Raw genomic sequence first — 27,431 nt, 5'->3', positions numbered from 1 at the left:
TCCCATTTTGGATGCCAAGCTTTAAGGATGTTGAAAAGCTGGAACAGGGTCAGCAGAGGGCAACTAAGGGCACAATCTTAACTATGAGTTAGGCTTGCAAATGTGGATTGCAAACGTGCCGTAAAGCATGTTTGCGCCTTCTCAAGAGCAAACTGCGCGACCGCACAGAGGTGCACTGGAGACTGCATCCAGCCTCCATGGTGGTTTGCAGGATAAGCCTTGCATCGGCCAAGCTCAGCCGATGCGAGGGTCTGCAGTGGGCAGGGAGGAGGCAGAAGGAAGGTGTTCTAGGGCAGGGGGAGGGTGGGCAGAGGGCAGTCCCTGGGGCGGGCAGGCGGGCAGGGAGTGGGAGGTGGGGCTGGGATCAAGCTGTTATGCCGGATTCCAACCCTCATTCCTGAGCAGTGCAGAGCGGTTTCAAGCTGCTCTGCTCTCCTTGAATGTGCCATCTCCTGAGGTGACACAAGTTCAAAGAGACCCATAGGGACTGCAGTGGCTTACCCTGGGGAAAGGGGATTAGTTTCCTCTTACCTTCAACTGGACCACTTTGGTGCTTATCTCATGCTGGATACAGCACAAGCTTCCTGGCTTGCCTGTTCCAACGTAAGATAGGATTGCGCTGTAAAATGATGAGGTACTATGAGAAAAGATGAAGAGCTTGGTATGCTTAACCTGGAAAAGAGACAACTAAGGGGAGATAATAGCCATCCTCAAGTGTCTGCCATGCAGAAGTGGAGGACCTACTCCCTGTAGTTCCTGAGGGCAGGATGAGGACAAACTGGTTGAAATTATAGGGACATAGATATAGGCTAGAACAGGGGTATCCAAAGTTTTTGGCAGGAGGGCCACATCATCTCTCTGACACTGTGTCGGGGGCTGGAGGAAAAAAAGAATTAATTTACATTTAAAATTTGAATAAATTTACATAGGTTTACATAAATGAATATATTAAAGATGAAGTTATATGAATGAATGAAGGTCTTGCAAAGCTCAAGGCCTATAAAAGGCCTTGCACAAAGCAAGGCTGGCCTTTCCTTTGCTGCTGCTCCTGCATCACAGACATGAAACAGCAAGCAGTGGAGGGAGCCCTCATCCCACAGCTCACACGAGAGGTCAAACAGTCGCCCTCACGCTGAGAGCAGTTGCATAAGGCCAGTGTGGGCTCCAGCAAATCTCCAGAGGGCCAGAGGCTCATTGGAGACTGGGGGCTCCCTGAGGGCCGCTTTGGGAGTCCTCGAGGGCCGCAAGTGGCCCCAGGGCCAGGGTTTGGGCATCCCTGAGCTAGACATGAGGCAGTATTTCCTAACTGTAAATGCCTGGCTCTGCAACAGCCTATATTTGTGGGCTCTCCCTCATTGGAGGTTTACAAGCAAAGGCTGGATGACCACCTGTTGGGGGTGCTGTAGCAGTTGCCTGTACTAAGTGCAGGAGCGGGTGGGTGGACTAAATGAACTCCAAGACGCCTTCCAACCTTATCACAAATCATTCTGGTCCAGGGCCACCCAGTGAGCTTCATGGAGGAGCAGAGATTTGAACCAAGGTTTCCCTGGTCTTAGGTCAACATGAACATGACCATCACTACAACATACTCAAACTCACACTTCTACACAGATTAAGACTGTCCCTCTTTATCCATACCAATATAAGATCTGGGAACAGCGTGGGGGATAGGAGGACTGATTTCCATGGGGAGGCAAAGGTCTACCTCCCTAAGGGGTGGAGCTGCCTTTGGCTTTGGTCACAGAAAAGAGGACGAACTTGCTTGCATGCCCAGGAAGGAGTTCCTGGAGGTCAGATCAAATTTTGGATGTTTCCCTCAATAGGACAGAGGTCCAAAAGTGCTCCCTTTCTTGGGTGTAGTCCTGTGGCCTGTAGAGGAAGTGCTCTTTAGTACCCTTGGAGTGTGGTTCTGGAAAAGGCACCCTCTTTCTTATGACTTCCTGATGAGTAGCTCATCCCCATGGATTCAAGTCATGTGCCCAACACGTTTCCTTTTACAGCACATCTATTTTTGTGCCGTGTGCCTACAAATTACTGTGAATATGGGTCTGAACAAACTGGAGGTGAAAGAACTCCTGGGAAACTGGAAAAACCAGTGAAACATAAGAGAGATGCTCATAGTTTGCAATGAAAACTCATCAGGTGATGTGAGAACTTCTGAAACATCTTCATCGTCAACTTTAATACTCTGTTGATGCTGTATAATGTTATTAATTGTTGTTTGATCTATTTTATCATGCCACACTACTTTTTCCTAATGGTATTAAGCATTTAGTGCGATTTTGCGGTGAACTTTGTAACAAGTTGGGTGAAACAGCTAGAGTTTGGGTGAAACGGCTCTGGAACAATTTAGAACAGTGGTTCCCACGTTTTTTAACACCGGGACTCATTTTTTAAAATGATACCCACCTTGCTTTATGAGACTTGAAAAAGAAAGTTTAACTTTACCAGTTGCTCAAGCCTCTGTTTTTATCCTTTTTCTTTTTGATGGGGAGAACACCTCCTAGTGCATTCATGGGTTCAGGATAATTCTGGCAGCTTTGTGTTCCCCTTCACCTGGCATTTGATAAGAGCAGAGGCTTGGTTGCCTACTCACAAGTAAACACATATGCATGGTTCACTTTCCATCCGGCTCAATACATTTTCCTTGACAGCTTAGAGGGGGGCTTTCTTTTCTGGAGCTTTGAGGGGGGGTTGCATTCATCAGATTGGGACCATTTGGGTAGCATTGCATGCCTCTCAGCCTGCCCTTTGAAATGGATTGAGACACGGTCACCTAAATGTCACCTGCAGGGTGTGGTCTTCTGTCTAATATGCTTGATCCTTGCCCAGCTTGGCTTACTCTGTTTGTCCAGGAGAAACTGGGGAGTGGGCAGGGAGGGGATTAATTCATCTTCAAGAAGGGAGATGATGCCAGCAACACTGAAGCTCACTGTGATTCACCTGATCCTGAAGAAACCCTCCCAGGACCCTACTGCACTGCACAATTACTGGCCACTCTCAAAGCTCTCCAGGTACCCCTTTTGGGGGAAAAGGTGGGGTACATGTCTTTTTTTTATTTAAATAAAGGAATACTGCTTTGAGCATGGCTGAATTAGAAAACATCAGCGTTCACAGGTTTTGTGGCTACTTGAGAGTTAAAAACCATGGCTGCGTCTTTTGGCATCTACTCAAAATGGTTTTTGCTTTTGCCCTAGGAGGCTGGTCCTTCTTTCCTTCTTTTCCTGTTAGGGGGGAATCTGCTCAGTTGAAGAGGCCCCACTCATAGGTGAAGAGGCAGAACCTTCACCTATGAACAGAGCAAGACTGGCAGTCTTTCCCCTCCCTTCTCACCTTTATGGGTTCTGGTCCTTGCCTGGGGACAAATCTATAAGAGAACCTGCATAAAAATAGCTCGGATGTTTTAGCTCATACCAGCGCATCTGAAGCTAAAGTGGCTTGGAATACTCTGCATATCTGGCTCCTTCTAGGTAGGTAGCCAGCAGCTCACCTACCCGGACTCATCCCTCATCAGTACCTTATCCATTCCTAAAAATGGCCCTTACAGCAAAAATTTATATATATATATAAGACATTAAAAACAATAAAACACAATAAAAAACCTAGATCCTGAATTAAAATACATTTTAAAAGCGCCATGTCCCCTGGTGTCAGCATAAAAGACCTTCCTAAATAAAAAGGTCTTAAGCCCCTGCCGAAAGGACTCTAAAGAGGGAGCTGTTCTCAATTCCAGGGGGAGGAAGTTCCACAGACAGGGAGCCACCACCGAGAAGGCCCTCTTTCTAGCTGCCATCCTGAGAGGACGGGTCGGATTGTATGGAAGGAGGCGATCCCTCAAATACCCTGGACCCGAGGGGCTAGGATCCCAGGCCAAGAGCCTTTTGGCTTGTGCCAAAGGCTAAACATCTGCATGGGACAGCAGGGCAGCCACCAATTAGCCTCTGCTCCCAATCTCAGATCTCAGCCTAGGTGTTCCTCTTTCCCTTCCCACTTGCCTTCTCTGCTCCTCCTCCTCCTCTTCTCATTCCCTGGCTTGGAAAAGCAGGAAAGGGATGAGTTTTGGAAAAGGAAATGTGGAGGAATGGAGAGTGAAGAGCTTGAGTGACAGAAACTCTTCTCCTCCACACTTCCTTTCCCACTCCATCTCTCCCTTTTTCACACCAGAAGTGGGAGGAGCAGAGACTGGCACATCACTGGATAAGGGAAGCACCATGTTCCATGCCGCCTCAGGCACCGGGAGGCTTTGGGCCACCCTGGTTGTGCCTGTGTAAGCAAAGTGATTGTAAATGGGTATCACAGCCATAATGCCATGTGTTGCCCTTTCCAATGTTGATGGCATTGTTTGCTTACATCGTATTTCTTACTGAGGATCCCATGAGCTGGATCAGCACAGGCTATCTAAGCTCAGGGAGCTGCCATCCTGAGTCAGACACTTGGTCCGTTCTGGTCAGTGCTGTCCGACATTAATGGGCAATGACTCTTGAAGGGTGCAATCCTAACCCCTTATGTCAGTGCTTTCCAGCACTGGCATAGCGGTGCCAATGGAAAATGTGCTGCCTCCTGCAGTTGGGTGGCACTCACAGAGGCCTCCCCAAAGTAAGGGAATGTTTGTTCCCTTACCTCAGAGCTGCACTGCCCTTATGTCATTGCTGGAACATAAGGGGTTAGGGATTGCGCCCTAAGTGTTTCAAACAGAACATTCTAGGCTCCAGCCAGACTTGGAGATTGTGTCAGGGATGGTCCTTGAGATCTTTTGTATGCTAAACAAGAGCTTGGCCACCAAGCTACAGCCCTTATGGCAGCCATTTTCAACCACTGTGCCGTGGCACACTGGTGTGCTGTGAATGGTCCACAGGTGTGCCACAGGAATTTGGGGGAAGGTCATTTATTAATAGGGCAAATGGGAGATGTGAGCCCCCACGGGCAGCATGGTGTGCATTGGCAATTGTAAAAAACCTGATGGTGTGCCTTGACCATTTTAGTGCCTTGTCACTGTTCTGTGTGATGAAAAAGGTTGAAAATCACTGCCTTATGGTATCCCAGTTAAATATTTGTTTTGTTCCATTTAATATTATGGGTTCCGTTTTATCCACCCCTACCTCCAAGGAGGCAGGGAGTTCCACATAATGGGTGCCACCATGGAAAAGGCTCCCCTTCTCATCTCTTGTCAGGTGCCCATGAGCCTATGCCAAGAGACACAGGAGAGAGGATGAGCCCTCCCCTTGAGCCAGAAACCCTGCCCTGCAACCCTGGAGGGAGCCTGGGTTTTGTCCTTGCTTTTTTCTCTCCTTTGTTTGTAAGTAAATGTGTAGAAACAAAATCCAGGACACCAAATCCACTAAAAGAAAAAAAGCAAAAGGAAAAAAGGGGGATACATAATATAGATGGAATATGTAAGAATTAAGTGAGTGTTTCTCAAACCGTGGGTTGGGACCCATTAGATGGATTGCGAGCCAATTTCAGGTGGGTCACATAGTACCTAACTCAATTGTCATTGAAAACACAGAGTTGAAAATACAGGGTACAAAGATACGGGGAACGGGGGGCTCCCACAGAGAGAGAGGCATGCTGCTTTGGCCTTGTTTGGCCAAATTCCCATTCTGAACTTGGCCTAGAGAACTTACACCCACTTTCAGCTAATGAGTCATCCTGTGTCCTCCCCCCCCCCCCTGCTCAAGCACAGCTAGCTCTAGAGTTGTATAAACCTACTGCTGAACCCCAGCACCAACTGGAAGATAACTAATGGGTAGCTTGCCTGTGCGGCTGCAAGGTCCAGTTCTCAAAGCAGCAGTGCCCCCTAAGCTCTCCACCACTCAGCAGTCTCAATTCAGCTAGTTTGCCAGGCAGTCAGTCCATTAGCCAGCTCATTAGTCTGTTAGTTAGTTAGCAGGTCTATTAAACAGTTAGCCAGTCCATAATCTGTCAGCCAGTTGATGAGTCCGTTGATTAGTCAGCAAACCAGCAAGAGCCCAATCCTGAGCTCGGAGCGCAGCTTACCACTGGCACACACTGTTGCAAACGTACCATAAGGCACATTTGTGGGTGCTAGCACCGGGCAGGTGCCCCAGCTCCCCCACTCGGTGGTCACGCAGACTGTGGAGCAGTGGAGAGGTAGGTGGAGGCATAGGGAGAGGTGGGCAGGTGGAGAGTGGGGACAGGGCAAGGAGGAGGCATTATGGGGAGGCAGGAAGAGGTCAGGGACACACTCACTGCTAATTAGAGCCCTGGGGTTAACCCTCGGTTTCCTGGCTGATCTTGAGCAAGGGGCCAGGGCTAGCACCACACTTTCTCCTCAAGAATCAACCTCAAGAATCAACCGCGATTCCAGTACAGCCCTGGAAAGGTGGGAGGATAGGATGCTGAAGGGCTGTGTGACTGGGGAAGGATCCAAGTCTGCACTGCGACTTCCAGGCTGGAACATTTGAATTCCAAGTTATGCAAAATAACAGCAGGAGCACACTGTGTAATGGAACCTTTGGCTGATCGAGGCTTAGGTTTAAAGCCTAAATTGATGGTGTTGCTTCTGGGCATGACATCACTTCCAGGTTAACGACATCATTTCCGGTGGGTCCTGACAGACTTTCATTCTAAAAAGTGGGTCCCAATGCTAAAAGGTCTGAAAACACTGAATTAACAGCCCAATCCTATGCTGTCTGACTCATGGGGCTGCTGTCATGCTGAAAATGGCTGCAGCAGCATCCTTATTGGGCCGCGATGGTGGCACCTGGGAGAAGGGTTGTCCCCTCCCCCCAGGTAAGGCAACTAGCCCTGCAATGGGGCTACCTGATTCTATGGCAACCATTGGGCTGCCATAGAATCAAGAGCATCTGTGTGAGGCTGTGGACCCAACACAGAGGCAGAGCTCCACTGGTTCTGCCTGCCTCCCATTGGCACTCGCTAGGCCAGCACTGGGGCCTGTAGCTGACCCCATTGACTCTACTGGGGCAGACTTGTGAGCAGACATGCATCGGACTGGGCTGGAGGGCCCATCCTATCCAACTCGCCAGTGCCAGTGCAGCTGCGATGCAGCATTCCCTTCGCTGGGGCTTTGGAGCCCAGTGCTGGCCTGAGCTGGGTACTCCACCACCCCCACCCCAGGCCCGCCGGGCATCACCAGAGGGAGGCGACTGGCCGGCCGGCCGGCCGGCAGGCCTGGCGAGCGGCGCTCGGGGCGGGGCGGGGCGGGGCGTGTCCCGGGGCGTCATGCGCGCGTGGGAGGATGGAGCTGGGCAGGTGTGCGGGTAGCGGCCGCAGCAACCACACTCTCCGCGCAGCAGCGATGTCTCCCCCGGACGGGCTCCGGCGCTACAGCCGCGCCGAGGTGCAGCAGGGCTGCGCGCAGGGCGCCTGCCTGGTGCTGTGCGGGCGCCGCCTCTACGACCTGTCCGCTTTCGTGCACCTGCACCCGGGCGGGCAGCAGCAGCTGCTGGAGCGCGCCGGCACCGACGTGAGCGCCGCCCTGGACGGCCCGCCGCACCGACACTCCGGCAACGCGCGCCGCTGGCTGGAGCAGTACTACCTGGGCGACCTGGACGCCGAGCCCCGCGGCGGCGCTGCGCAGGTGAGCGGGTGGCGGCGGCGGCAGGTGCGCCGGCCCCGCAGCCCCCCCGTCGAGGGCAGGCGGCAGTCCCACCGCTGTCTCCCCACTTGCAGCTCTGCGCTAGGCAGCTTTCCCGCTTGAACTGCTGCCTGCCACACCAGCGGGGGGGGGCCGCGGCTGAGAGTGTGCGTGTGAACGCGGAGGGGCGAGATTGGGCTCCCTGTCTTATGCATGACTACTCAGAAGTAAGTTCCATTGTAATGAATGGGGTTGGCTCCCAGGTAAGTATGGATAGGATTGCAGCCTGGCAGCCCAGTCCTGGGCATGTCTACTACTATAAGTCCCGTTATAGTCAATGGGGTTTTCTCCCAGGAAAGGATGGATACGTTTGCAGCCTGGCAGCCCAATCCTAGGCATGTCTGCTCAGAAGTCAGTCCCATTGTAATGAATGGGGTTTGCTCCCAGATAAGTATGGATAGGATTGTAGCCTGGATCAGCTGCTGGCACTTCACTGGCTTGGGGGGAAACCTTCAGAGACCCCAGTGGGGTGTCCAGGTGAGGCTGTCAGCTGGGACAAGGAAGGGAGCCATTCTGCCAGGGCAGGACCTGCTCTTCCTCTTTTAATGGTGCGCTGTGCAAAAGGGGAGCAGCCCAGGCAAAGGCTGGCATCTCTTGCACATCATGGAGCCCCTGCTGCCTCTGCCCCTATTCACCCAGGGGGTCTGGCTGGTGGAAACATCAACTGGCCATGCTGAGTTAGAGCACCTTGAAACAGGAGCCCCACCTGAGCAGGTATGTGGAAGAAGAAGAGCTGGTTTCTGCAGTGATGGAGGAGTGTGAAGTAGACTCTCTCCCCCAGAAGAGAGGCTGCCAATCAGTATGGCATGGTCAGTGCTGCTGTACCAGTGCTGCTGATCTCTGGTTAGTTGGAGAAGGGGGTGTGTCGTGTACCTGCATGTAAAGTCGACATAGGGAACTCACTGCCACAAGATGTAGTGATGACCCAGAGGATTAGAACGTGTGTGTGTGGTATAGGGTGGATTTATTGCAAACAAACATGTTTTGTAATTTCTTGAGGGGAGGGAGAGGAAGTTGGAGGCCTGCATGACAGTGCAGGAGTCTGAACCAGAGAAATGGCTGGAGGGGAAAGGTTAAGGGGCCTCTCCCCTTCTCAACTCCTGTTGGTTGGAGTTCCAAAGCTGCTCTTCCTATGTGTATTTAAAAAAAAAAAAAAAGCCTTGGAGCTTTTTATTGTGTGCATTTCACAGTTGCTATCACACAGGTGAATGCAGGGTGGGGTGGTGCAGCCTGGAATTCAGGTGGCAGAGCAAATATAGTGTGCCCAGCACCTTGTAGCTCTGCCGTCACCGTGTCGCTAATGATTCTCCATCCCATTGTGACCTTTGCTTGCCCTGCCCTCTCCTGCAGTGCTACCTTTAGACACACATCTTCAAACCTTTGTGCCATCAAATCTATCAGCTTTGCCATAGGGCAACACAGGGCAACACTTCTCTCCCATTGCGTGTTATGCAGGAGGAAGCATTCAGTGGTTTAGGGGAGGGGGAAAAGATCTAAAGAGGCAGGACATTCATGTTGGGGAGGGCATAGCCTTGCCATTACTCACTACTTCTTAAAAAGAGGTACAGGCGCATGCCTTTTTACTCTGGGGGCTATGTTTGTGGAAAACATCGCCTAAAAAAAAGCGCATAATTTAAAATCAAAAGGAACACAAAGCCACCTGAATATGCAGGAGTGCTGGAAATGTATTGAATTATTTCAAATTTAAAGTGCATAATTTGATTGGAGGGTAATTAAATTAAAGTGCGTAAATTGGGTTTTGGTATTAATTGTGAACACAGGTTATTCTAAAAATGTGCACCTCGACCCATATAAATGAGAGGTGCCTGTATACGAATGCTTATGAACGGTATGGGTTGAGTGGGAGGGTCACCCTTTCCAGATGATTACCAAAAAATGTAGGGGAAGATTGCAACATGGCCTGAAAGTGGGGTGTGTAGGAAGTTTCATTGAAAACTGACAACACACCTGGAAAGAAGCCCTTCTGCTTATTTGAGTGGGGATTGTGGCATGGGCTGAGGGAATCTAACTTTTACTCCTGTGTCATGGCCTCACTCCATATTGTCTCTGAAGCTTCTGTTGGTTGCAGAGGGCCTGAGCATCATCCCTGAACATTTTCCTTTCTGTGGATAATAGCTTTGATATGGGGCAGGATTTGAGTCTGACATGTGGCACAATGTATGTGCAATGGGTTAAACTGCTCCTCCGCCCAGTGCTACAGCCCTGATCCAAATTGCACAAACCTGGATGCACCTGCTTTCTCAGAATGGAAATCCCACTTCATATTTTTGTTGGTGGTTCCATTTTTTATAGACCACTTTCCCAAGAAATCAAAACCATTGATTAACGAGAATCACACACACACACACACACACCCCATCTCTTGTGCTCACCATCCTGAATTTCTGTCATGGGGTTCAGAAAGCGGACCCTCCAATGCAGATCTCAGGCCCTGGGCAGGTTGAGAGACTGTGGCCCTTCAGGTGACATGGTCCCATATCCAGTTTGGCTCTGACTCAAATACGTGTTGCAAGGTATGAAAGGGAGGTTTTATTTTGCACAACAGAGAAAGTTCTGTGCACAGTAACTTATGTTCAGCACGATACATGCTGGTAAGGATGCTGGCAGGACTGTACTGGCAGGACACTGAAGTTTCTGGACTGAAAGTCCAAGTGGAGTTTGTACCCAAAGATTCTGGGCCAATTCACACATGATCTGAACATGCACTACCTGATGAAAGATAGGAACACCTTGTCTAATTACATTATTTTGAGACTGTTAGTGAAATAATTTCATAAGTATCATTGCCAGTCATTAAAAGCATGCTGACTTAATGGTATGACATGTATGCGTCTTGAGCCAGGATGATGGTGGTTCAGGAGTTGGACTTAGACCTCAAAGATCCGGGTTCAAATCCCCACTCAGACATGAAGCATCCCGGGTGACCTTGTGCAAGTTAATCTCTCTCAGCCTCACCTACCTCACAGGGTTGTTGTGAGGACAAAAGGAGTGACCACGTTCACTACCCTGAGTCCCTTGGAGGAAGGATGGTATGAAAATGTGAAAAATAGTTTGCAACATTTGATAGGCAAGTTTGTACATGGGTTTTTTCAGGGCTGATGGGAGAAGTGCAAATAAAATCTAACTTGTTGGAAAAATGATTATCTGAACCAGTTTGCAACTTGGCACAGAACCGCAATCTGTGCTTTTGTGACTGCTTCCCTGGGAGCAGAACTGTAGTCTAGTTCCGATACAAGAAAGCATTCCACAGACTGTTCTGTGAATGGGCATGAAATGACCCTGAAATCTGGCATGCAGTAGTGCTAAAACAATTCTATATTATGAGTAAAGTAGAGGACAGGATGCTATGTTTAAATTTTGTTGGCTGGAGTGAGAATGAGGGGCTGAAGTGCTGTATTACATGAACCCTTGCAGGGTGGCACAAGACCTCATGCCAGCTGAGTCGACATACCAGTTGCTCCCCCCCCCCACCTTGTGATGCACTTGCCTCTGCTTCTTTTGTTCTCTAGGTTGAAAAGGGGGAGAGAGAGAGCGGAAGAGGAAGTATGAAGGGGAAGAGGGGCAGGACCTACGAGAGGGGGGATAAAGGGGGTAATTTGTACCCTGGTCCAGGATTGGAAACGGGGCCCAGGAGCCCAAGGAGGCGGCCCAGAAATACCCTGGGATCTTACATTTTGCAATCTGACCCAGACTCACTGCCCATGAGGGATGCTGGGGGCCTTACCATGGGTACATGGCAGCGACTACTGCCACAAGCCATGCACACTGAGCCCAGGTGTGTACTTTCATTAACAGTGTCACAACTGGGAGGAAACTGACCTACCACAGTAGCTCTTTGGATTATGGATCCACTAACCCTGAAGGAGTGTGGAGGAGCTCAGGGACACAGCTGTGGGACTGCAGCTGCTGCAGAAATCAGTTTGGGTGTACACAGGACACCTTCCATTCTAGTGTGAGCCTAAATACAACGAGATTAATCTCCTGCAATGATTTTCTATATTTGAAAGATTTTAGATTTCCATATCTAGCTGCCAGTGCCAGGCAGGCAGGTAGATGTGAGCTCTGCATTGGGAAGACTGGTAGACCTGGGCTCCAAAGACTATTTTGGCTGTTGCCGCTTTCCCCCTGCTAGTTTTGCCCCCATTCTGCCCACCCCTCTTCCCTTCCTCTTTGGGAAGGGGCTCAAAAGATATTTGGTACCCCCTGATAAGATTCTTCTCGAGGGCCCTGAAGAGGGTGACCAGAGCATCTCACTATACTTCTGTTCCATTCCCCTCCTCCTTTACCAATCTAGGAAGGAAGAACAGTGGAAGCAAGTGGGTGGATAGAGGTGGGCTATGCAACAATGTTCCCTTCCCTCTAATCCCCCCCCCCATGCAGAACAGTTAACCTGTGCAGAACATAAGGATAGGAGAACTGATAAGTGTGTGGCAACTTCTTTCATCTGTGTGTGGCTCCTATTTACAGGTGTGCACGCACACAGCGTAGAAGGAGCAGTGCACTCCATGCCAGTCTATTGCCTGAGGTGACTGTCTTGGTAGGTGTCATGGATGTGCCAGCCCTGATTCTTTGGTGTCCTTCCAGTCTTCCTAGCAGAGTATTGTTTTCCGTCTCTGAGAGGATAAATTACTTGCTTGTTAGGTTTAGCTGTAGAGGGCCTCTGTGCATGTGAGAAGGACTTTTCTGTGGTTGCCTGTTGGATGTGGATCTCCCGGCTCCAGGAAGTTTGTTCAGCTCCTGGTCTACCAGTGTTTTGGCATATATGGAAGACTTGATTATTTTGGTAGGCATTCAATTAATAGTGCTCTCATTTCCAAAAAATATTGCTGACTGTCTGGTTGTTGTGGTTTTGCCATAGTTAGAATTATATCTTATTTCTTTGGTTGCATGTTGCAGTGTTTATGTTCTGAGCATTCTTTTCGGATGAAATAATGGGATAAGAGTTTTTTTCAATACACAAATATGCAGAAGGTGGGTGGTAAGACCAGCAAGTCTTTTACTCCAGTCCAAAACAAGTAGATCATGGTTTGCAATGGGTGAACTCTGCTTGGCAGTGTTTGGAATTGGCTTGTCTCTGTGGCTGACTGCAATGGCAGAATCCCTGGAAGCTTGGAAAACACTGTTCTCCGCAAAGTCTATATTATGGTTCGCACACCCTGGAGAACTACATTTTCCAGAGCTCCTTGTGCCTCCATCGCATTTTTGTCTTAGGTTGGTATGCTTAGGTCTTGAGATTTTTGGGAGTCTTGACCAACAGGCTTCCAGTGGGCTGACCTGCCCCCATCTCTGTTAGCATTGATTTCTTAGCTCCATTGATGAGAACATCTAGATGCGTGGTATGGTATTTGGGGTTGTCATTGAGGACATCTTTGCGTATGTAGCACAACATAATCTGCATGAATATTGCATTTATTTATTCCTTGTTTCCAATTCACTCAATTTTTAGCCACTTTTCCAAGTGATGGAAACAGGTTATAAAAACTGGTTGAGGATAAAAATCAAAACAAATAATCTATGTAAACAAAGTAACATTTAAGTCGATCAACCATGACAGAGTATGGAAGGCCATGCCAGTTAAAATACATTTAGCTCCTTCCTAAAAACCATGAGTGTGAGTGAGAGCTGAATGGGTCTCTCTGGAAAGGCAGAGGGGCCACCTCTAATCAGTGGGGCCACTGTAATCAGTGGGGCCACCACTAGAAAGGTCCCACCTCTTGTGCCTGCCAGCTGGATCTCTGTCTCATACAGTTCAGAGAACAGGATCTGCAACTTGGATTTTAGGGGCCGATAGGCTGATATGAAAGCAGTTAGTCCTTCAGGTAGAAGGTGCAGTGGAAAGATTTGTTCTGCTTTTTGAACTCCTTGGAAGTGCTGGGCCACTTCTTCCACTTTCACTGGCCCTTTCTTTTAATAGTATTGCATTCAGTGTGATGGGGGGCAGATATACATTATATGAACAGTCTTCTGAAGTTTAGACTGGGACTGCAGTGTCAAGGCAGAGGGTATCGACCCCTTTGCTTCTGTTTTCCTGCTGCAGCCCTCCTCTCAGAAGGCATGCTTTAACTCTTAAAACAAGTGATACAATACAATACAGGTATTTATACCGCCTTTCTATGTCCTCCAATTTCTCCTTGGACTTTATTCAAGGCGGTTTACATGGGCAGGCAATTTAAATCCCCGTAGGGATTTTTACAATTTGAAAGGTTCTATCTTTCAAGAAACCTTTTGTTTCTTGTCTTGATCTGTTTCTGTCTTGATCTGGCCGCACATTCTGGCCTCCATCCTCCCATGCTGAGAGCAGATGGAATAGCTAGGCTCAGCTTGTCAGCTGCTTCAAGGTCGCAAGGTGCCGGTGGCTTCGAACTGGCGACCTTTGAATGTTATCTTCAGGCAAATGGAGGCTCTACCCTCTAGACCAGACCTCCTGCCCAAATGGTCCAAACTGATCCAAATGGTATCCCCATCTGACTGCTAACCTTGATTAAACTGAACGCTGGAACCGGGCTACACTACAGCAGATGGTTTTTCACACTGTGTGTCCCAGCTCTTAGAATGAGTTTGAGCAGTGTTGGAATTATGACCAAAGGTCTTCCTGAAGGCGTGTGCTCGTGTCGCTCGTGATGGAATGCTGGGCTTTCCCCATTGTATTTGGTCTCTGGAGCCCATTTGCTTGGTGACGATATGAGCGGCACCTACCCGGGCGAGGGTGTGCTTCTACTGAGGTAGGATTCGTACTGAGATAGTCATGCAAACTGTTTGATCACCTTGCGGTCTGCTTGTGGGAGCCTTGCAGGCAAAGCACCAGAATGAGACAGCCTCTTGTTTGTAAGGAAGCACGGTGCCCCTTTCACACAAACTGAGTTGTGAAGCCCTAGAATGGCAGAGAATACCCCAGAAATCAGGGCTGGTCCAAAAGCTTCTGGAGGCCGCCTCCCTTGCTCAGCAGTATGCCAGCTGTCATTGCCCCCACTGTTCCTTCACTTACACTCATCAGATAGAAGAGCTGGAAGGGATCTTGGAGGTTATCTAGTCCAAACCCTGCTCAGTGCAGGCAGCTGGAGCTGCACCTCCAGCTCTCCCATCTCTGTGCTGGCTGCTTTCTTCCTCCTTGCTTCCTCATCACAGAATCCCACTCTTTCTTTTTGAATCCAGATAGTAGGAGAAGCTGATGAAGGGTGGTGCTCACTGTCCCCTCACTTAGCCTCGTGGGCAGACTGGCCCTCCCAGGAATGCAGGACAACCCCAAACCACATTCCTCCTTGCGCTAATATCCTTAGGGAGTGCCAGACCGCTCAGCCAGTTTGCTGAGCTGTGTGCTGTAGAATACCTACCTGAGGTCAGGGATAGAACACTGGGCTTGGAAAAAGAAGGCCTGGATTCAAATCTCTTCTCAGCCTTGGAGCAGGTGACCTTGGGACAATTACTGTCTCAGGCTACCTCGCTGCAGGGCTGGCCCACCCATGAGGCCAACTGGAACAGCTGCCTCAGGCAGCAGCAGGTGGACACACATCTCTGCCTACCTACTTGTCTCCACTGTTCCTCCTCCTCTTTCCTTTGGCCTAGAAAAGAGAGGAAATGAGGAGGAAAGGGCTGAGCTAGAGCATTGAGGAGTGGATCCTTGGGTGAGGGAGGCAGCATTTGGCACCCTGCCTCAGGTGTCGGGAGGTCTTGGGTTGTGATCAAGAGAGCACAGAATGGCTGGGGCTGCCTGCTGATCCTTGTCAGTCTGAGGGAAGGGCCCCTCAATGTCCTTTGTACAGGCTCCACTTGTGTGTGTATGTGGGGGGGGGGGAAGGTGGCAGAGTCATTACATTGCAACTCCTTTGCCCTCCTGTCCCGTTTGTCGGCTCCTGGCTCCCAATGACCCCTGCTCTTTCTCTGCTTCTCCATCCATGCCCCTTGGGTTCCCTTATCACCAAGCTGGCAGAACGAGTCCAGCCAGTTTGGGGAATGAGCCAAGCCAGACAAACGGGTTGTTGTGCTTTCTCCCTTGAAATGCCACTGGGGAGGGGGATGTGTGTGAGTGCAAAGCAAAACAGGAGAGCCTGCACGGGGGCAGAACAAACACAGCCTGGCACCACAGGAACTGCTTGTCTGAGCCGCTTGCTTGCCAAGCCCCTTATGTTTGCTCCGTCGTCAACATCTCCGCATTTTGCCCTTGTCAAATCCTGACCCGACAATATTTCCTGGTGACTTGGGTGCAAAGACACGCTGGGGCACAGTGCAGCCCGTGTGGGAAGAGGGGTCAGCATCCCTGCTGGGCTTCTTGCTTATTCCGCCCTGCTTCTTTCCTGCAGCAGAATTATAACTGTCCAGTTGCTCTTTGGGGAATAGCTGCCTTGCATGCAGGTGGCCGTGTCCAGGTTCATTCATAAGAACATTAGAAGAGCCCCGCTGGATCAGGCCAAATGTCCCTGTAGTTCAGCTACCTGAATCTCATAGCAGCCCACCAGATGCCTCAGGGAGCACACAAGACAACAAGAGACCTGCATCCTGTGGCCACTTCCTTGCACCTGGCGTTCTGAGTTAGCCTACTTCTAAAATCAGGAGGTTGCACGTATCCATCATGGCTTGTGACCTGTCATGGACTTTTCCTCCTGAAAGCCGTCCAAACCCCTTTTAAAGGTGTCTAGGCCAGGTGCCATCACCACATCCTGTGGCAAGGAGTTCCCACAGTCCCCAGTAGAGCTGGGGAAGAAATCTTCTGGGAACCCTGCAGAGCCCCTGAAGAAGCTCACCACACCAGTTTGCTTTGTGTTTCAAAGGTTTCATGTTTAAGCAAGTTTCAAACACGAGAGTGAGACATTGCCTCTTTTGCTTCCAGCATCTGCTAAGGAGACAGCGAGAGCTGCTGGACATGGGACTCTCATTATCCACTGTCTTGGCTGGTGGTGTCAGTTTATCCATATGATTAAATGGGTTGTACTCGCCCTGTTTTCAAATTCCACACAAGGTGAAGTCCCAAATTTCTAAACCATAGTGAATAGGGTTGTCCCATTTTCCTCTGTCTTTCCCCCTCCCTTTCATTTGTCAACCAAAGATCAGAGCTGCCAACAGAATACTGTTATCGGTGGAAATGTCCTGCGCATTTAAGATGCAATCCTATACATACTCACCCAGGAGCAAGTACCATTGAATTTGGTGGGGCTTACTTCTGTACAGGCATACATATTGTTGCACGGTCAATTGGTAGCATGGGCAGTTTTCTCAATGGAGAGAAGTGAGAAGCAGTGTGCCTCAGAAAAACCAGAAAGTGATGTTTTAGGCCTTTAGAAGGCATTCTTAGGGGAGGCGCCTGGCCTTCTCAGCCCTCAGGACACCCTCCAGACTCAACTGGAGCACAGCTCTGGTCACATTTGGTTGAGCAGGCCAGAGGCTTGTTGCGGGCTGCATCTGGCCCTTGGGCCAGGGTTTGGAGACTCCAGCTCTAGAGCATTAAAAAGGGACCTTCATACTCCCCCAGTTATTTTTTCACAGGGCAGCACTTGGCTGATGCCATTTAATTCTGCCCTCAGTCAGCTAGCCAGTACAGGTGGTGCCTGCTCGCAAAGGCTACCATCTCCAATAATTCAAAAATGTTTTGGAGAATAATTTCAGGCCATTTGTCATCACCGAGTTTGGAGCCTATGATTTCCATTCCAACTTGGGTAGCACATTTTAAGACCCTGTTTTTTTGATGATTGTATTTGGGAGCCCAACCTTGACTATACTGTTTTAGCTGAAGCACCCCTGTGTCCACCAGTTTCAGTTGATGTAGTGGTGGCACTCACTGGTCAGATTAAGACCGGTAAAGCTGATGGCCCAGATGAAATTCCCTCTGGTATAATCAAGTCTGTGCTCCTATGGTGGGCTCCCATCCTCGATGACCTATTTACCTGAGTAGATAGAACTGGGATTTTGCCCAGATCCTGGTTAAAATCAACATTAATACCTATCTTCAAAAAAGAGAGGGATTTGACCTCAGATTACAGGCTTATTAACCTTCTTTCTGTCCCTGTAAACCAGTGGTTCTCAAACTCTCTGGGAGAGTTTGAGCTGCAATAAGGCTCTGTGGGGGTGGTGAGGAGGCAGCATCGCGATCCCCAAGATCTCATCGCTTACCAGTCCCTGCTGCAACCTCCTGGGGGTTGCGGGGAAAGGGGAGCCCTTGTGGGGGGGGGGTGCGGGGAGCCCTTGTGGGGGGGTGCGGGAGCCCTTTGCGACTGTCTGCAGGGCTTCCCAGCCTCCAGAAAGTGAAAGTGGAAAGATTGTGCTCCGCCTCCACAAAACCAGAAGTTGTATTCAATTGATCCGCTTTCACTTTTAGAAGGCTGGGGAGCCCTGCGGAGGGTTGTGCAGTCCCTGTGCCACTAGGAGGCTGCAGCAGGGACTGGTAAGTGCACATCCCTGCCCCCCCCTGCCCTTGCCCCTTAAGGGGAAAGAGGCCAGGGCTCTCAGGCTGGGGTGTTGGGAAGCCTAGTTTGAGAAGCCCTGCTAAAAGCTGTATGCACTCTATCTTTTAAACAGATTAACATTTTGGATAGAGAAGTGCAACATTCTGGGAGCTGAGCAAGAGAGTTTTAGAGCTGGCAAATCTGCCTTGGACCACTGTCTAGTTCTAACGGATCTTGCTGAGAAGATATATGTTTATATTGCCTTTTCCCTGGATGCTTGTGTGTTTGTCTTTTTGTTTGTTTGGTTTGTTTGTTAATGCCTGATAAAGGTTTTTGTATTGGGGGGGGGAAATGGGGGGCTGCCTTGTCTTCTTTTGCAACTATGACTTCTGGTCAGCCTGTCCCAAAGGCATATGTTGGGCCATTGTGAGATATAGGAAACTGGATCAGATGGACCCCTGGCCTGATCACCAGAACCCTTTCTATGTTCTTATGGTTTTTTCCCTGGAATAGCACCTTATGTGGATTGGGGTGAAGTTATGAATTTTGAGGATTTTCAACAGGCAGATGTAATAAGTCCATGCCAAATGAACAAACAAAAGGATTTTGTTCCCCAAGCTCATCTGCAAACAGGGCTGGCCTGTTTGTGAGGCCAACAGATTAGCACCTGCCTCCATGTTCCCACCCACTTCTCTTCCCACTTCCTGGATTCTGAAAGGAAGGAAGGAATGGAGTAGGAGAAGAAATGTAGAAGAGAGTAGAGTGGTGGGTTGGAGTGTCCAGTGTGCTTAAGAGGCTAGCGTGGTGTGTGGCAGCATCAGATGCTCAGGCCCTTCATTCTCCTCTGTTCCACATTTCCTCTTCTGTTGCCTTCTTCCTTTCCAGAATCCAGGGAATGGGAGGAGAAGCAGTGGAGGTAGTGATTAGCACACAGAGGATGTCTGGACATCTTCAGCCAGTCTTTTCCATCACTCACTGGAGCTCTGTTTTATAAATGTGCTTCAGAATTCCAGGGGGGGGGGGCAGGACGCCTCGATGTGTATAATTTGAAAAATGTTTTTCCCCCCTTTCCCTTATGAGCCAAAAGGGTGGACAAAATTTTGTTGTCACACCCTTGATAACACACTGAAGTGCGTGGGCAACCACATGGCCTTGAGATCTGGATCCAGTCTGGAATGCCAGCTGATCCTCGCAGGTGCAAGACTTTCCAGAGAGAATTGGAAATCTTGCCTACTCCCAGGTTAGGCTGGCTCCATTGTCTGTGCTGTTTCCGGTGAGTGTAGACTCAGAGGACTGAAACCGGACTGAGGATGGTGGAGGTTGCAAAGTGTGGCTCATCGGTGCGCCCTTCCTAGTACATGACTCTTCTGACCATGCCTGCTCGACAGCATTCTGACCATACATTTCTTTTTGAGATAGGAGGCAGCAGCCTCATCAATCCATCAGGCGGTCAACTATCTTTAAATAGCCGTTGCAGCTCCGCGCACGAAATGAATTGTTGTTCAGACTTGCCGTATTTGCTTGTCATCTTCTGTGACTTTCTTCATTAATAAGTGGGTTGCTGCAGACTTCTTGCAGTTATCTTCCTAGGATCTAAAAGTGGAACCTTCCTCCACACCTTGTACTGTTTTGTAACTTCATTAACAAGAGTGTTTACTTGCTACACAGAAAGAAAGGATGTGTACGTGTGGTTGGGTAGAGCCATTGTTCTTGGCTTTCCAGAAAGACAGTTCTTGGTTGAACGGCTCATATCCCAACGTCTTGGAATGGGTTGCAGTGCTTAAAACAAATGAACATTAAAACGTTGAACATTCAGATTAAGAAATATCACAGATAAATAGCATTGGTATATGAAAGCAAAAGCCTAGGCATGTTTATTTAGAAGCAAGTCCTCCTGCATTCAGTAGGACTTGCTCCCAGATCAACTTGCATATGATTTTAGCCTAGATCAGGGGTGTCAAACTCGTTTCATACAGAGGGCCGAATAGCATTCATGATGCCTTCTGAGGGCCAGAAGTGATGTCATTAGGCAAAAAGTAATGTCATTAAACTGGTCATAACCAAAAATATGCACCACTTTTTCTCACTTAGGAACACATTAGTTGCAAATGACAGAAGAGAAAATACACAAATCTTGATAATCTTTCAAGATATGAGAGAGCCCCATTTTCATGTGGGCTCCGCTTTTAGCAGTAACACCTCAGCACTGCTCAGCAACTGAGAGCCTAAGGGCCAGATAAAAAGCTTTCACAGGCTGCATCCGGCCCCCCGGGCCTTATATTTGACACGCCTGGCCTACACGTTAACATATGTCCCTAGACCAATTTTTCAATTGGCCCCTTGCTGAGCCGGATGTCAGGGCACCTGGGAATGTTTAAACGGTGGCTGGAAGAAAAAGAATGGTTGGCTGCTGTGCTGCTCTCCCGCACCCCCCCCCCACTGCCCAGTAAGTCACAGGGGCATTTGCTAGGTGATGAGGTAGGAGCAGCAGCAGCAGCAGCAATGAATGGGGTTCTCTTTGTGTCACCTTTGCAGCGTCATGAAGGAGACCTATCCTCCGCCTTCAGCCCAGTAGATGTGAGGGGTAGGTGTCACTGGCGCAAGCATGTTTTTGTGAAGAATGGGACCCCATTGAGCTCTGAGAGAATACACTTTTTTCTTAGGTCCAACTTAAACAACTGTATGCTCTCCTCCCACAGCTGGCCCATATTTTCTTGGCGCCTGAGAGGGCATGCCAAATGTGCCCCCTGTAATGGATGGTGCACCAGCCACTGTTGCTGCTCTTCCTCACCTTATTCCTTTGATTCAAACTAGTAAAGAGGAACAGAGAGGAAGAGGAAGTTGGAGGAGAGAAGATTGTTCTGAGCTAGAAAGTCACAGGCACCCTACCTCATCATTCTTCTCTCCTACACACTTTGTGTTCTGCTCCAGTGTCCTCTTCCATATCAGACCTAGAAAGCAGGAGAAGTGGCAGAGGCAGGCAGGTGGAAGTAGGCACCAGTTGCTCTTTGCCAATCTGTTGCCTGAGCAATCATCTTATTTGGCTCCTTGAAAGTGCCAGTTCTGATCCCTCTGGATATAAAACTCAGAAGCATGCCTGCTAACCTTTGTACGTGAACAAGGCAGCACATGTGTGAATAAACAGTCACGGCTGTCGCAGATGTTTCCAAGATTGACCCATAGATAATACACGCAAAAGCACTGTGAAGGTGAAAAAGAAGGGTAGAGAGAGAGGCTGCGTATGGCTGTAGAGTGCTTAAAGCAGAAAGGGATGTTGGGATTTGAGGAGAGATCTGAACAGGCTGCCTGAGAGCCAATATGTTGCTCATGTTGTAGTGAAGCCACAGTCCTATGCAAAGTCCTTCTGGACACAGTGGGACTTAATTCTGAATAAGCATGCATGGGCTAGCACTCTAATATACCTTTTATATTATTAGGGATTTTTAAAATCCTATTTTTCCATTTTTATACATTAATTTAAAAATGGCTCCAAGACTTTGGGATGAAATGAGCTAGAAGATCTTGCTTCTTTAAGTCAAACTACATTGGGGCTGACGGAGGAAGTTGCCTCAGTCTATCCACCTTCAGTATTCCTCTTCCTCCTGGTCTCCTGATGTGATAAGGAAGAAGAAGCATGGAAGAGAGGAGAGTCTTGGACTCTCTGGATGGTCATTCTGCTCTCCTCTCCTCCTCTCCTCTCTACTTCCTCTTGGAATCTGGGAAGCAGGAGGAGAAAGAGCAGTGATGGCAGCTGGTGCACTGCTGTATAAGGGGCAGGACCAGTGCTATCATTGGGCTAACTAGGCAGCTGCCTAGGACACAGACCTCAGAGGGGTCCAGTACTGCCTTTAGAGGGGCACAGTTTTATATGAGTAGTTTTTTTATCCTGTATTAAAAATGCAAATGATAATTTATATATATTTTTAATTTTAAGATAAATGCCACAACAGTGCTGTGAAATATAATTAATTATAAAGGCTTATGAAAATTTTTTTATTTCCATTAGCCTTGCCCTTGGCGCAAATTAGCCTGGCACTGGTCCTGAGAAGGGGGCAGCATTTGATAGGCTGCCACACACACTGTGAGGTCTTGGGCAGACTCTCCACTATATTAAATGAGTCATTTGGTTCTTTATGTGTGTGAAAATCCAACTAAGACTAACATGGGGGGGGGGGTGTTAAGGTTTTATTTTACACACAAATTATCTAATGCATGTGCACAGGCTGAGGAAGTCCTCACTTAACATTGTGGAGCTTGCAACTTTAACCGAAACGAAGTATAACACAACCAGTTTTACCAGGGGCTGCAAGGTAGGTTTGCTGGAGTGTGACCGCTACTCTCTGCTGGCCCTCAGGCAGCCTACTGGCCAAGCCAGCCTCATCATCAACCCCGGTCTGGTCTTAAATAGCCCTCTCCCTGGTCCTTCCTGTTCTGCCCCACCCCATGCCACCCATCCCCTGTGCCCCATAAAGGCCCTTGCCAGCTGCGGGCAACCCCGTCTCATCAGTTGCGCATGGCTTTTTGCAGCTCCCTCCTTTCCTCCCATCTCTAGGCATGTCCCTGGTGGTCTGGGGGAGGGGGTGCTTGCCTGGTTGAGTTCTTGGCTCTGCACTCTAGGTGTGGATGTTGGCCACAAGTGTCCTGCAGGGACCATCCACTGGCAGGCAGCACTGGCAATGCTCCAGTAAGTCTGCACCTGCACAGTAAAAAAAGTTTCCACATCGTTTATTGCCCCATCTAGGAATTTCATAAATGTTGCAACAAAAATATGTTGCACAAAAGGCTGTTCTGAGGACTCCCCCTGTGTCTCTGTATGTATAGCCATAATAGTGGGTCCCATGCACTGGTTGAGTCACCCCAGGTCTTACACCGTTCTCGGAATAGCCCCACCCTTAAAACTTTTCTTAGTTATCCTCCCACAGTTTTCACTGGTGCAAATGGATGCTTCCCTCCTGGAATGATTGGCAGTTGCTAGGGATGCAATTTTTGTTGAGTCTGTGGCATGGAAGGAAAGGGGTTAAATATGCCATTTTTGTTCACCCTCAGTCCAGTCCTGATCTCCCCTGTCCTTCCATTAGTGACTTGTAGCTAGGCTGAAAATAAAGAGACAGGCAGAGCCAAACATTTAATGTGGCCCTTTGTCTCTCTCCAAGACTATGTGCTCCATTTCCCTTCCCAATAACTGGGCCAAATTCTGGCTTGGTCCCTGTTTCTGCTGCATGTAGCAGACCAGAGCTGGCCCATCCATGAGGGTGACAGGAAGTCATCTCAAGCCATGGGTTGGCTTGGGGCCTGCCTTCCCTCCTTGGATTTTAGAAGAAAGGGGGTGTAGCAAAAGAGGAAGTGTGAAGGAGAGGAGAGTGGCAGGATACACATCCTCTTTTGCTCTGTTCCCCTCTTCCTTCTCAAATCCAAGTGAGAGGAAGAGTGGCAGACTGGTACACCTCTGGGGAACTGAGGCAGCATTTGGCACAGCAAGGTGTCGTGCAAATGAGGGTGGCATGTGGTAGTCTGCCCCAGCTACTGGGAGGTCTTCAGCCCTGCAGCTGACTCTATCACAGCCCAAAGCAGAGGGCTGAGTCAACCCACCCTGTGCCCTTGGCTCTTGCTTAATGCCATGGCACCCGAGCAGAAAGCCTATTTATCTGGGAAGGTGAAATCTCTTGAGCTGATGCCTCTGAAGTGAATTTTCAAGCTCAGTGGTTTCTAAGCAATTGCAGAAATTAAGGGAGCACCTTAATGCCCTAAGGCAGTGCTTCTCAAACTGTGGGTTGGGACCCACTAGTTGGGTCATGAACCACTTTCAGGTGGGTCTCCATTCATTTCAATATTTTATTTTTAAACCATTTCTGCCCAACATTGCAACAGGGATAAAATATATACACCTGTGGGCTGAGCAGAAATGGGTTAATAGACTAGATGCTATGATGGTATGTGACTACATTTGGGGAAATGTTACAGATCTGTACTTTTAACAGGCTACTATGTATCTGCTTTTAACAATGACAGTAAATGGAACTAACTTCTGGGTAAGTGTGGATAGGACTGGGTAGGACTGCAGTCTAGGATTGTTAATAATTTTCCTTTTTGATGATGTCACTTCTCATTCTCATTTTAAAAAGTGGGTCCTGGTGCTAAAAGTTTGAGAACCACTGCCTTAAGGCATTAAAAATGTCTCTTCCAGTTTTCCTGTGAAACTGGAAGTAGCAGTCTGAGCTCAGCAGAGGCTGGGAATGGATGTCCTGCACACACTGCGGGGCCATGTACCCAATCAGTGGCTAAGTGAATCCGTGGATATGCCCCCCCCAGCATGAAAACAATGAAATCCTGGTTTAGGCCAGATGCAGTCAATGTGAGACCAGCACTCTGCTTTTTGAAATTATCTGTGTGTATGTGTGTTTTCCCTTCGTAAGGATTGTAGTGCTTGCATTTTGATAGCAAAATAATGAAACCCAACCTGGAGACATGGTAACTTGCCATGTTGGCTTATTACCATGCCAAGTAGACTTTGGGGTTGAAATGTCTAATCCAGGGTTTCTCAAACTTCAAGGGAGCTTTACTCCCTCAGTAAGTTCTTGTGGAGGAGGGGCTAGGGCAGCGACGTGATCCCTAGGATCATGCCGCTAAGGGGGGTGCTTGTGACTTACTTGGCATGGTGTAGGGCTGTATCAGGCTGCAGGAGGTGTGGGGAGCCCTGTGCGGGCCTCTGCCGTGCTCCCCGAGGCTTGGAACCTGCAATAGAAGCAGGTGCAAAGCACTTCCATTTTTGCAGGAGGTGCTTTGAGCCCACTTCTATTGCAGGTTCCAAACCTCAGGGAGGGCTGCACAGGACTCCCCACAACTCCTGCAGCCTGATGCAGCCCTACACCGTGCCAAGTAAGTCACAAGCACTCCCACTTGCCCCCCTTAGTGGCGTGATCCTGGGGATTGCGTCGCTGCCTCCCTCCCTTTCCCCCTCCCCTTAAAGGGATGGGGGAAGTGTTACACGAATTGGTGGGTTGCGACCCACCAGTTTGAGGACTACTGGTCTAATCTATGTTCTGTGTGTGCATGCATATGATACACCCAGCCCTGGAAGCTGTTGTGTACATCAGGCTATAATTTTACACTTCAAGTTTGAATGTCAGCTCAGCCTTCCTCCAGGGCTAGAAAAGGAGGCCAGAAAAGATGAGGTGTGAATGAGTGAAACTTTGTGCTTGCTTTTAAGGTACAAACTGCTTGAGACCTTTGGCATTCATTTCCAAGGGAACTAGGAAAGTTGTAGTGGCAAAAGAAATGTAAGAAGGTGATATGGGAGGCCAAGCGAGACTATGTGGAACGCATGACCAGCAACATTAAGGGGAATAATAAAAGCTTCTTCAAATATGTTAGAAGCAGGAAACCCGCCAGAGAAGCGGTTGGCCCTCTGGATGGTGAGGGAGGGAAAGGGGAGATAAAAGGAGACTTAGAGATGGCAGAGAAATTAAATGAGTTCTTTGCATCTGTCTTCACGGCAGAAGACCTCGGGCAGATACCGCTGCCCGAACGGCCCCTCCTGACCGAGGAGTTAAGTCAGATAGAGGTTAAAAGAGAAGATGTTTCAGACCTCATTGATAAATTAAAGATCAATAAGTCACCGGGCCCTGATGGCATACACTCAAGGGTTATTAAGGAATTGAAGAATGAAGTTGCAGATCTCTTGACTAAGGTATGCAACTTGTCCCTCAAAACGGCCACAGTGCCAGAAGATTGGAGGATAGCAAATGTCACGCCTATTTTTAAAAAGGGAAAGAGGGGGGACCCGGGAAACTATAGGCCGGTCAGCCTAACATCCATACCGGGTAAGATGGTGGAATGCCTCATCAAAGATAGGATCTCAAAACACATAGACAAACAGGCCTTGCTGAGGGAGAGTCAGCATGGCTTCTGTAAGGGTAAGTCTTGCCTCACAAACCTTATAGAATTCTTTGAAAAGGTCAACAGGCATGTGGATGCGGGAGAACCCGTGGACATTATATATCTGGACTTTCAGAAGGCGTTTGACACAGTCCCTCACCAAAGGCTACTGAAAAAACTCCACAGTCAGGGAATTAGAGGACAGGTCCTCTCGTGGATTGAGAACTGGTTGGAGGCCAGGAAGCAGAGAGTGGGTGTCAATGGGCAATTTTCACAATGGAGAGAGGTGAAAAGCGGTGTGCCCCAAGGATCTGTCCTGGGACCGGTGCTTTTCAACCTCTTCATAAATGACCTGGAGACAGGGTTGAGCAGTGAAGTGGCTAAGTTTGCAGACGACACCAAACTTTTCCGAGTGGTAAAGACCAGAAGTGATTGTGAGGAGCTCCAGAAGGATCTCTCCAGACTGGCAGAATGGGCAGCAAAATGGCAGATGCGCTTCAATGTCAGTAAGTGTAAAGTCATGCACATTGGGGCAAAAAATCAAAACTTTAGATATAGGCTGATGGGTTCTGAGCTGTCTGTGACAGATCAGGAGAGAGATCTTGGGGTGGTGGTGGACAGGTCGATGAAAGTGTCGACCCAATGTGCGGCGGCAGTGAAGAAGGCCAATTCTATGCTTGGGATCATTAGGAAGGGTATTGAGAACAAAACGGTTAGTATTATAATGCCGTTGTACAAATCGATGGTAAGGCCACACCTGGAGTATTGTGTCCAGTTCTGGTCGCCGCATCTCAAAAAAGACATAGTGGAAATGGAAAAGGTGCAAAAGAGAGCGACTAAGATGATTACGGGGCTGGGGCACCTTCCTTATGAGGAAAGGCTACGGCGTTTGGGCCTCTTCAGCCTAGAAAAGAGACGCTTGAGGGGGGACATGATTGAGACATACAAAATTATGCAGGGGATGGACAGAGTGGATAGGGAGATGCTCTTTACACTCTCACATAATACCAGAACCAGGGGACATCCACTAAAATTGAGTGTTGGGCGGGTTAGGACGGACAAAAGAAAATATTTCTTTACTCAGCGCGTGGTCGGTCTGTGGAACTCCTTGCCACAGGATGTGGTGCTGGCGTCTAGCCTAGACGCCTTTAAAAGGGGATTGGACGAGTTTCTGGAGGAAAAATCCATTATGGGGTACAAGCCATGATGTGTATGCGCAACCTCCTGATTTTAGGAATGGGTTAAGTCAGAATGCCAGATGTAGGGGAGAGCACCAGGATGAGGTCTCTTGTTATCTGGTGTGCTCCCTGGGGCATTTGGTGGGCCGCTGTGAGATACAGGAAGCTGGACTAGATGGGCCTATGGCCTGATCCAGTGGGGCTGTTCTTATGTTCTTATGTTCTTATGACCCGGGAAACTATAGGCCGGTCAGCCTAACATCCATACCGGGTAAGATGGTGGAATGCCTCATCAAAGATAGGATCTCAAAACACATAGACGAACAGGCCTTGCTGAGGGAGAGTCAGCATGGCTTCTGTAAGGGT

General features: G+C 48.9%; 1 protein-coding gene across 1 annotated transcript in view; it reads left to right on the top strand.

The window, feature by feature from the left end:
* Positions 1-7,279: 7,279 nt before the first annotated feature.
* FA2H (fatty acid 2-hydroxylase) overlaps positions 7,280-27,431 on the top strand; it is a 53,051-nt gene continuing 32,899 nt past the window's right edge. The window contains 3 exon segments of the mRNA XM_066637929.1: positions 7,280-7,544; positions 15,203-15,233; positions 19,661-19,693. Of these exon segments, the coding sequence (XP_066494026.1) occupies positions 7,280-7,544; positions 15,203-15,233; positions 19,661-19,693 (329 nt within the window).

Source organism: Tiliqua scincoides, chromosome 9 (assembly GCF_035046505.1).
Source record: "Tiliqua scincoides isolate rTilSci1 chromosome 9, rTilSci1.hap2, whole genome shotgun sequence".
Taxonomy (NCBI): domain Eukaryota; kingdom Metazoa; phylum Chordata; class Lepidosauria; order Squamata; family Scincidae; genus Tiliqua; species Tiliqua scincoides.
Note: the sequence above shows the minus strand (reverse complement) of the source record. Positions and strands in the feature narration are given on the sequence as shown.